The sequence below is a fragment of the Galeopterus variegatus genome, unplaced genomic scaffold (genome assembly GCF_000696425.1).
Source record: "Galeopterus variegatus unplaced genomic scaffold, G_variegatus-3.0.2 Scaffold1290, whole genome shotgun sequence".
Taxonomy (NCBI): Eukaryota; Metazoa; Chordata; class Mammalia; order Dermoptera; family Cynocephalidae; genus Galeopterus; species Galeopterus variegatus.
In genome coordinates, this window is record NW_007727401.1 from 116,185 (window position 1) to 128,146 (window position 11,962).

Sequence of the window (11,962 nt, forward strand, 5' to 3'; positions counted from 1 at the left end):
GGGGGCGCCCGCCAGAGCCCCGCGCCCGCCCCGCGCCGCCGCTCGCTCGCTCGCGAGTCAGCTCTGCCGCCGCTGCCGCTCTAGCACAGGCGGAGACACAGAGACACACAGACTCAGAGCAGTTTTCGTGCAACTCAAAATTAGCGCGGGCAGGTTTAACATCGATAATCGGCTGCGAAATGATCTCGGCAGCCGGGGGCACAGCCTCGGCCCCGTTGCCCTCGGTTTATACAGCTAACAAAAGAAACCAGGACCTGTCTCCAAATAGCCATCTTAGGCTTCAAGGCTAGGCAGAAGCTGTAGGCCTCAAAGAAGGGCCTATGGAGATGGATAGATCTGGGAGAGGGATCGGAATCCGCCCCGGCCCCAGCCCCCCGAGAACCCGCGGACGTCGCTGTCCGGAACAGTATTGATCCTTTTGAACTTTTTTTTTTTTTTTAAGTGTAAACGGACCGCGTTGAGATTTAAAAGGGGGCGACAGAGGGACTTGCGATTGGTTATTGTCCGGGCTTCAAAAACAAAACAAACCCACCACCCCCCACCCCCCCAAACAAAACAAGTGCTATTAAATACAGGGCTCTCTGGTGAAAACATAGTGATTCAAGCAGCCTTTGCTTATGGATCGATCCAAAACATCCACTGATGCCTTAAGCATCTACAGATCTCTGTAGAATGGGTATTTATTTCATAGTTAGGTTAAGGTTTTCTTGGATTGTGCACTTTCAGACAAGTGTGTCCGTGCTTTTAACAGGTTTCTGAGAAGAATCAGTGGGGAGAAATTGTTGAAGAGTTCAACTTTCCCAGAAGTTGTTCTAACGCTGCCTTTGCTTTAAAACAGTATTACTTGCGGTGAGTAGTAGTGACTTTTCCACAGTGTTTGGAAATAAGGGACTTATGGGGAGGTTTGTTTTTATCAAAAACAAAAACAAAAGCAAACCTCGCACACCAAACGGTTTCCAATTTCTTGTTAATTTCATTCTTAGAAACATTTAATATAAATAAAATGAGATTGTAGGAAGGTGAAAGTTTTCCTCACCTTTTAAAGGATCGTTTACATTTTTCATACAAAGTGTGAATACAGGTGACACCCCCTCCCCCATCTTGGTGGTAAACTTTTTTGTGTGACATTGTTATTGATTGCTTGATATCCACTGAGGCGCATAAAAGTGATGCTTAGTAAAAGAGTTAAGATAGTTAATGAAACTTTGTAACGTTTGGGAAAATTTTTTCCTTGTTTTGGAAAGTCCTTTACCTTTTTAAATTCTGGCTTTCAGAATTAAAAAAAAAAACGAAAACAACTTTTCGTTTGGAACTGTCATTGAGCAGTTTTTTAGTAATTTATGCATACTGTAATATGTTGGTGCCTTAGGTGACCAGGATTGTTTTTAGAATTATTTTTTGTTTAATTTCCTAGTGACTTAAAAGTGTTCAAAAGAATTATTATATCTTGAGGAAAATGGAGACACTATGAAATGGGATAATATGATTTAGATTTTCTTTCATTGTCCCCCTTCTTTTTGACTACTTATTTGACAAAGTAAATTTCCTATTCAGTTGGTATGTGATACAGTCTAGATAATATATTTTGTGGTTTAGCTTAATTTTTTCTTCTAGGAATATTTTCATGTTGTTATTTATTATGAGATCATCTTTTATTTTAATGTTTATTTACCCATACGGGGTCCCTGGTTGTTTGTTGTTATTTAAAACCAAAATAATTCTCTTCGTATTTATTGCTTTTTAATAGTGGTGTTACAGGATGGCTGCCTTTTTTTGAAATGTGCCTTTTGCTTCCAATGCACTGAGTTATTCTGTACTACTTCAGTATTCTGAAATAGGAAATGCAGTAATTGCACAGGTGTACTTTCTATTGGCTATCTTAGATTGACTTCAGGCTTGAAGCTGAAGAGTTCACAGAACTTTGTAGAGTAGTTATGGAGTTACACAGGAAATCTAGAAAATATTAAATATGGTTAGTTGTTAATCTGTTGTGTGCGTGTGATGGCATGAGTACATTTGTAAATAAAGGGCTGCATCAAAAAACAAAACTAATATGTGAAACTGTTGATTTAGTAATTGGGGGAGAAATAGAGAATTTTATATTTATGGTGATAACCACTGCTCATTTCCATTTATAATAGTGAGAGAAAGATGGTAATACATGTTCTGGTTTTATGGTTTGAGTCATTTGGATTTTGGACTGTTCAAAATATATATTTTAAAGTTATGCCTGGTGTTTATTAGATTGATTCAAAGTTAATACCTAAAAGGTACTGTATGATATATATGCTCCATGAGATGTATGTTTTTCTGAAAACTTTGCATTCATATTAGCAGAGTTTTAGCATAATTAATTAAAAGTCTAAGCTTCCAATTTTTTACAGAAGTTAAATATAAATATTGCTTTTCCACTTGTAATTTCTGTCTTGGGATGATATCCATTAATTATACTTATGGATACTGTTTTTAACATATAGTTTCAAGGTTGTTCATAAGTATTTACATTGTTCTCAAATCAATTTGGGCTTTATGCTCATATTAGAAGCTCTTTTTTGAACTATATCCTTAGCTAAACTCATTTTTCCTTCATATGTCACTCTCCAGGTTTGTTTTTGTAGGGTTGTAGCTAGGCTACTAGGAAAAAAGTTGAAGCATTTGTTTGGGAAAATAAAACCATGTGAAGATTTGTATGACTTGTAAAGAAATACAAAAGAAATATGCTGATCAAAAATTGGGTACTACCATCCTTGAAAGAATTTTTCCCTAGTGGTGTGATATTGCTCAGTTAGGGGATATATATTAAGCTGGGTTTTACACCTTCCACTGAAAAATCTTAACTGGCAGACAGGATGCTAAGCTTTAACAGTAATTCTGTTACTTAACCATGAGACTGCTGCTTCATAGTAAGAAATAGTCATCAAGTGACTTGCAAAGTTACCTCTTTGTTGCATCAAATTGAATATCATGGTTTCTCATGAGCAGATAATGCAGTGTGTTTTATAAATCACAGGGGGAATAATTTTTTTAATACAAACTGCTTTTTTATTAGGCTGATGTATTACATGTTTTAGTTCTCTTTGACTGTACAAGTTTAATATTTGCTCACATTACCCTACAATTTTACTATTAATTGGATAGATGGCTGTTATCCTAGTATTTTATGATATATCTTCATAATAATACAGACATTTAAATAAGGAAGGGCAAACTAGTATGCTGACCATTAATATATTCTAACAGTTTTATGTTCTTTTTGATAAAAAACGTAGAAATCATTAATGTAGAGACTTGAGTTCAATGGTCTGCCAAACCATTGATTATATTGAACATACATTTATTTATAGATTGTCTACAAAAATTTCTCAAAGTCTAAAATTGAAAATGTAGCTGATTATTTGTTTTCACATTGGCATTTAATTTTTAAAAATGCGAGTGCCTACTGAAAAACATATAAAAGTACTCTATTTAAATATTGGGTATTAGTCATCTATGATGTTTGCTTTATTTTCATTTAGTTCCTTTCTTGGCATAAGTATCTCAGTGTGTTTCACAAATATTTATTATTAGCGTATCCCTACAAGTATAAAAGAATAAGGTTTAATTTCCCACATTTTGTAGATGGGGAAATTAAAGTATAAAAAAAAATTTAAATGGCTTTAGGGGCATTCATTAATTGGACAAAAAAGTGTTAATGACATGTCTTCAGTAATATTTAATCAGTCTATTATGAGTTCAGTTTGCTATTCGAATGATTTTAAGAAACTAAAATATAATTGGAAATTACATGTGGTTAAATTTATGCCCAAACTTATCTATGCCCAGTGTGTTCCATATATACTTTGTGAATTTTATCTTTTTGTTCTGTTTTGGTGCTAAGATTAGGGGACAATTTGCTCATATTTGGGTTAAGAATTCAGACCTTTGGTATGAAGATTTAAGTAAATATTTCAACAACTTAGTTAAAGAATTTTGTTTTTGCTTACTGACCCCAACAGTACAGCTGTAGTCAAGGTTAACTTGATGTTTCCTTTATAAAACTTGATTTTTTGGAAAGGAGGTGAAATATCTTGGACATTAAAATTGTATTATACAAAAACTATGTTATTTGTTTTTTGGCACTGAAACATAATATTTAATGAATTTTTTTTTTACATGTACCTCTTTTTAGACTAGTCAGAAACTTAATTGTAGAGTTGTGCTTACCATAGTGAATTTTCAGTTGCATTGTGAGTTTATTGTATTTTTTTTTTCTTGGTGTGTAAAGCCCTCCCTTAAGTTATACCAATAAAGGAAATTTACATTTATTGGTTAAATGGAATTAATACACTCATGTGTTCTATAGTTAGTGTCTACCATGTAGATCCGTTCTTCTAAGAGAAAGCTTTTTCTAAGTCACCTGAGGTTAAGTGAAAGGATTCTTCAAAATTGTAATAAATAAGTAAATAAAGTAACACATTGAGTTTGTGCATTGCTAAACAGAACTGAATAAATAGGAGGTTGCTCTCCTTATTCAAGAAAGGCAAATAAAAGTAATGTGGAGACTGGAAGAACTGTATCCGAATAAATTATTCATATATATGTATTTTAAATTTAATTTTATAAACTATATCTTTTTGGTTTGAACAAACCTGATTTTGATATTTTCTGATATTCTGTTACATTTTTAAAGGGCATGCAGACTTGTTGAAAGGAGGAGTGTAAAGTGGAGAAAGTTGAAAGACTAATCAAAGCTCTGCTAGGTTAGTGTTGAATCCATATTTTAAATAGCTTAGATTTGCCCAAAGTAGAAATAAATCTAATTCTTTCCTAGATAAATAGGTTACAGATTTTACTGAGGACACAAACTGAGAACTTTATAACTCCCAAAAATGTTTATATGCTTTTTTGTATTTAAATTTTCTGCTTTAGCTGTTAACTAAAAATGTCTATTTCTAAATAGATGCACTCTTTTATTATCTTACCTCTGCTCTGTTGTGGATTCAGTGTTTTCATAGTTGATTGTGTATGAAGTCCACTATTACATGTTTGATAGAAATGCATATCATTACTATGGATCTTTTATATTCTCAAACTGAATGAAATTAGAAGTTGGAAAAGGAAGGAAAAGCAAATTCATTTAAATTCCAAGGGATTTAAATGCATTAGTCAGCAAGCAAGTACTTGATACATATTTTCAGATAAAGTATTTGAGAGTTATTATTATTTTATGAAGGTTGCTTATTGAGTATTTTTCAGATCTACTTAAGTGTAATAGTAAAAACAAATTTTGTCTGAATTGGGAATTAGACGACATATGGAGCAGGGTGGGGGTGGGGGGATTCTCCCTGTTTCTGCTTCTTTGATCTGCCAACCACCATCATCACCACACTCTTTGGTATTCAGGGTCAATTACAGTAGAAATTCCCAATTTCTGCTCTATGAAGAACACTAATTTTCCTGGAATGTTAGTGTGTTTCCTTGAAAAAAGGCCAAATGAATTTGAGTGATAAAGCTAAACTTTGGTTACTTTGTTGCAGGACTTCTTAGGGACTTTATCTTGTTAACGTATATTATGGATCTCTAGAAAATTTGAGGAAACGCTATTTATTACCTCTCTTCCCCGCCCCTGCCATAGTAAATGGTGTTTCCCAGACACTACCATAGTGGTGTATGGTGTGAAACCCTGTGTTTGAGGAACATCGACTAAGTTCTTTGGAGCAGTGTGGGAATTTCTGAGCTAGAAGAAATGAGAATTAAGCAAGAAAAGGCTTAAATACGGAAAATAATGGTAAAATGAGAAAAGAGAAGTAATTATATGCATATTTATATAGGAACATATAAGTATGAGTGTATTTGTAGATTTAAATTTTTATGGCACTATTATTTGCATATTTTTATTAATGACTATGTAAAATTATATTGTTTAGTAGTCTCCCAATAGGAGGACATTAAGATTATCTTGTTCATTGACAAGAAAAGAAAGGTAAAGAAATACTGCAGTCCAAATGTTAGCAGAAGACAAGTTGAATCTGTAAGAAAAGCCGTGGCCTTAGTTGGTCCAGAATGGGGAAAGATGTCATTTTAGATGCATAACAGTCTTTTTTCTTCTGTTATTACATGACAAAAGACAAATGACAAAAAAACATATTACCATGACAAAGATTTTTAAGTCTCAGGCAATGGATCATTTATAGGCGTGATATTCTTTACAACAGAAGAATTTATGGTTAATTTTATTTCATTGATTGACACTTAAAAATCTTTGATTTGAACCAGCAGCCCCCAAAAGGCAAGTTACTGTTCTTTTTTTCCTCTATTGTTCATCATTCTTACTAGATGCTTTTTTTTTAAACAAGGTATTTGTTTTGCTTTGTAAATTTGTCTAAACAAGTGTCTAGAGAATTGTGACAGAATCATTTGTCAAATTGTTTTGTAGAATAGTACTTGCTTTTGTTGAAATACGGTGATATTCCTGCTAAAAATTTGTATTTGCTTCAGTTCCATGACTTTGAAAACTGAGAAGTCATATCATGAATTTTGATATTAGGGAAAAGCTGTTTAGAAGTAGATATTGGTCTAAGGACCAGACTTTACTGGAGCTAAAAATAGAGATGTTGGGATTAAAGATTATCTGCAAATATCGTATGGCTTTAAGTTGTAAGCATAATTTTTATGAAAAGCGAAAGTATTGGCTTTTGAATTTAAAATATATATAACATGGTTACTTCGGTTTTCCGTAGTAGAGCAGAAGAAATTGGCTGATTCATTTAGTTTATTCAAAAACACACAAAAATTAATATATAGTGATCAGTATTGGTTACCTATCATACAGCTTATTAATGTATTCACTTAAGAAATAAAACTTTTCGGGAACCTGGAATAGAAAGATGATTTAGAGCAAATTGTCACTCTCAGTGGCATTCGGGTTATCTATGAATCTCATTAAGCCTGTCAAGAATGGTGTTTTTAAAATAGAGTCTAGTGTATATTTTTCTGTTTCAAAACATAAAGAAATTTCACTTGTGCATGGATATGTTTTTGCATATTCCTTGTATTGTAAATTGAGGGTTAATTCATTTCTACAAGGTATATACCCTGTTGACTAAGTACATTGCAGTAACCTATTGCTGGAACTGAAATCTCTTGGTGATGTCTGGGAATTGCTATTGTATTCTTAATTGTTGTCCAAAAATGATAGATCCATAGTCCCATTAATATCTAAGTCAGTGTTTGCAGGGCTTCACCTTTGTCTTACAGCAACAGAATTTTGTGGTGGGGCCCTAGGAAGAATGTGTTGTTTTCGATGTTTTGGCTGTTTTCTCTTGTAAGTCTCTTAACAGTTCCCCTTTCCTTCTTTCATCATGCCATTGATGTGTTGAAGTAATGGGGTCATTTGTGCTTTAGAATGTACCAAATTCTGGATTTGGCTGATCATTTCCTTTTAGTGTCAGTTAACTTGTTCCTCTATCCCTTGTATTTCCCGAAAACTGATTTATCTAAAGGTTAATGACATTCAGGTTCAATATTTTAGGCATACTTAATAGGCAGTGCTGTGCTTTTTATCGTATCATGAGGCATATAATGTTTGGTTGTCCCTGTTTAGAGATGCTAAGATTGATCAGAGGTTTTAGGTATTAGTAGTGTGAAACTGAGTATTTTTAAAAAGAATGACCCAGAGGATTCTTAGGTATATTGAAGTTTGAGAACAGTTGCTTCAAGTATTGTAATGAAAACAATTTAGTTGCTGAAATAACTAGTTTAACTTGGCATCAATATATTGGCCACGGCTGCATCCAGAATGAAACCTCTAGGTGACGTGGTCTAGGGGCACTTGCTCAAGTTACACCTGTCATCTGTAAGCAAAACCCGTACACACCCTATACTTTGTCCTTGTGCTTCAGAGAAGGTAATAAGGGCTCCACTTCAGTTTTTTTTTTTAAAAGTGAATGAACTACCAAATTCTAACTCATCCTGACTATATTTATATAATTTGGATTTGTAAAAATTAATTTAAAATAAGTTTTCTTTCAGTTATTCCTAATTGGAGAATTTCCTTTATATACAAGAGTACTTCAAAAAGTTCATGGAAAGATTAAATTAAAAAATAATGTGAATCCTTCCATGAACTTTTTGAAGATCTCATGTATAGTGTTCTTTTTTTTCTATATATGACTTTACAATATTCTTCCTAAATGGGATACCTTTGTTTTATTGAATTTACTGCATGCTTGTTCTCTTTGTGAGAATTTTGTTGGTCTATCCCAGTGCTGCTTAGGGGAATAAATATGAATAAATTCCTGTAAAAATAATAATACTAACAATAGCTTGTTTTGTTAATGCACACTATCTTCATTTTTCAATGCATTTTTATATGTGAGATTTTATTTTTATCATTTCAAATTTCAGAAGTTGCTGTTATTTAATCTTAGAAAAAATAACACTTAGAAAAAATTTTTTTTTACAGCATTCAAACTCTTTTCTTTCTGGGGTATATGCTACTTAAAAAAAAAAAAGGTTCTAGGTTATATCTAACTCCCAATCTTAAGTGTCAGCCACAATTGCTGGTAAGGAACGTGTATTTTGCATATTTTCAGACCACACTCCCCCCCGCCGCCCCCACCTCATTACGTTCCCATTCCCTTGCCTGTTAATAGACCTGCTTTATGTTTTACAAAGCATTGTCTCAGTTATCCATAGTTGCTATGTACAATATGTTAAGGTATATTCCACGTTCCAGGTGTGTTTAGCTTTTGTTTCTAGCAGTAAATGATTGTTTTCCCATTACCGTATAATGGGGCTAAGCTATAAAGTTGCTTTTATGAAGCAGAATGCAGATAAAGTTGTATAATAATCTTTTGTTTGAATATAACATCTTATTGTAAAATAAGGCAAATATTCTGGTCTTTCTGAGTTTTTACTGTTGTACTTGATAAATTGTTACGGTGTCCAATGGTTAGTTGCTATGTGCACAAAGATGATGTTTATTATATAATTATCCAAACAGATATCTTTTTTTTTTTTCCCTTTTTGTCTTTTTTTACTGACCGGTAACGGGATCGCAACCCTTGGTGTTGCACCCGCACCGCGCTCAGCCAGTGAGCGGGAACCGGTCTCCACATGGGATCCGAACCCTCGGCGGGAGCGCTGCCACACTCCCAAGTGGCGCACTCTCCAGTGCGCCACCGGGCCGGCCCCAAACAGATATCTTTTATGGTGAACTTTTGTTAGGTGAAATTTTATTTTGTCCCTCTGCTAGTCCAGTGATTATCTTAAGTAAATGTTAATATAAACGTACATGAAATCAGTAGGAACATTATTCTGTTAAAATAGGGCAAAGAAGAGACCATAGGTTAGGGCCTATCCAGAAGATACTTAACTTGTAGTACTTTAGAAATGGGGCTGAATTCAGATTTGTCAGTAATAATGCCCAGGTTGATCACCATTCCATAATGGTTCATAAATTAAGTGAATTTCAATGTGCTTGAGCTCAGATCAGCTTAGTACTTCATAAACAGTAGTTAGTACCTTAGTAGCCTGTACCTCCAAGAGTGTTTGCAAGTAATAGATTGCCTGTCAAGAGTGGTTAAGTGGTTTGTTATAATCTTTTTAGTTTATACCATTAAAGAGCCAGGCTTTTGAAATTCTGAGTTGTTTTTCTATATGGCGCCGTATTGCAATGTATTAATTCAATCTAGTAGTAAAAAATCTGTATGATTTTGAGATAGTCCAGTTCAGAAAGAAATGGTGAACCCATTGTTGGGTGGCAGCTACCTTCCTGGCACAGATGGTTGCTACACCTAATGATGACTGCTTGTTCCCTTCTTTGTTCTTCACACATGTTCAGGATGGTGCCTGGAGGATGTAAAGGGGGAGTGACTGGTGTCGGGTAAAACCTCACCCCATTTACGGGGCTTAACATCATTGGTGCAGAGAGCCTTCCGGGCTTGTGGACACTTCATGATCTTTACTATAAGCATAGGCAGGAGCCATGCATGCACGCATGACCTATAGGGTGATTGGCTTGTTAGGTGGAGACCCCCCTCCAGAATCCCCCGCCCATTTAGCCCATTTATGCATAAATATGTAGGCTTTGAGTTGAATAAACGGAACTGCTTGACAGAACACCCACCGCGTCTGAGTGTTCCTTTGCGAGCTGGATAGGGGCCAGTGGCTATACTTAACTATCTCCTGGGCTCTCCCTCCCGCTCCCTCTTGCACGGGGAGAAAGAGGCAGGGCGTAATCTTCAGCCTGGTTCCCTTGAGCCGAGTGCGGTTTAGCTAGTTGTTGGGGCGCCAGCATGGGCGCTGACTCCCCCCCACCCTGACAAACCCATCATTCATTTTTCTTTTATTGCCATGTTTTCTCTTTTTAAATTTGTTAATTAAATTTTTTGGTATCTATCTGTATGTGAACTCTTGTTTATACTTCATCTAGGTTGACCAATTAATTATTATTTTGCCACATTTGCTTTATAGTTTTCTTTTTATAAATGATGGGGGTGTGTGTGTATACATATATACATATTATTATTACTGTTGTTTAATCATTTGATATTATTATGCATATAATGCCCTTTTATTTGTAAGCATATGTTACCTAAGAATAAGAACATTCTCTAATGTAACAATGTATAGTTATCAAATTCAGAAAACTTAATATGGATACTGATTGTATTATCTGACATGTAGACCTTAAATCAAATTTTACCAATTGTCCCAAAGATGTCTTTTTATAGCAGTCATACCCCTTCACTCCATTTATGATCTTGTATTGCACTTAGTTATCATACCTATAAGTTCTTCAGCCTTTTGGTGTCTTTTATGATACAATGTTTTTAACAGTACAGGCCAAATGTTTACTATAAAATTCAGATTTGTTTGATTTTTTTTTTAGGGTTAGATTTAGGTTAGGAATTTTTGGCAAGGGGCATGTGATATTACTTTGTCCCATTATTGCTGATATTAATTTTGGTTAAGGTGGTGTCTTCCTGGTTTCTCCACTGTAAAATTATTATTTTCTTTTTTCTAATTAATAAATAACCTGTGGGGACATACTTTGAGACCATGTAAATAGCTTGCTCACCATCAAAACTTTTATCCAATAGTTTATTGTCCATTGATGGTTCTTGCTTGAATTAGTTATTACTATGATGTATGTAAGGTGCTTATTTTCTAACTGTATCATTCCTTCTACATTTATTAGTCGGCAATCTACAGTGAGAGAAATATTTTTATTCTTATTTATTGATTTGTTGGATTTTTATTTTATGCAATAGGTTAAAATCTATTATTGTTATGCATTTTACTTCTTAAATTTGGCCAGTGGGAGCCCTTTCAAGTTGCCTCCTTTGTCTTTTTAACATGTTATTATTTTAGCTTTTCCTTGCTTTCTGACAAAATAAGATCTTCCAGGGTTAATCTGTTTTGTTTATCCAGCTTGAGAATCAGCTGTTTCTCTGAGATGTCCTGGTTCCTTTTAGTGTGGAATGGTGTGTAGAAACCAATATCTGGGTGATAGGTGTGCTCATTGCTATTGAGTTGTTTTTTCTTCTAGTCCCTTTCAGATGACAGAGCTAGGAAATACATTTATTTTATATATAAATATATATTTTTTGAAAATCATGAGGCTCATATCTAAAGTTTCTTCTTGCCTTCTTCCATTCCATGTATCTCCCTTTACCAGTGATGAGAACCCTAGTTTCCTACAACAGTGTGTTTTACTCATCTTCTCAGTTCTGCAATACATGCAGTACTTTCAGAATTGTAAATCCCATACCACTATAAACAACAGACTTTGTTTATAGTGGTATATGTACCAAGTAGAGCTCCAAATTTGTTTGCAGTTCTTTTTGTGTTTAGACTGAAGATGTATTGTTAAAATATTGTGTTGAAAAATTCAAGGATTGGGGCCGGCCCGGTGGCGCACTGGATAGTGCGCCGCTTGGGAAGCGCGGCGGCGCTCCCGTCCGAGGGTTCGGATCCC

At 34.6% G+C, this 11,962-nt stretch overlaps 1 protein-coding gene across 1 annotated transcript in view; it reads left to right on the top strand.

The window, feature by feature from the left end:
• The window catches only part of ARID2 (AT rich interactive domain 2 (ARID, RFX-like)), a 167,674-nt gene that overhangs the window by 1,259 nt on the left and 154,453 nt on the right, over positions 1 to 11,962 (top strand). The window contains exon 3 of the mRNA XM_008576113.1: positions 752 to 849. Within this exon, the coding sequence (XP_008574335.1) occupies positions 752 to 849 (98 nt within the window). The remainder of the gene's footprint in view (positions 1 to 751; positions 850 to 11,962) is intronic.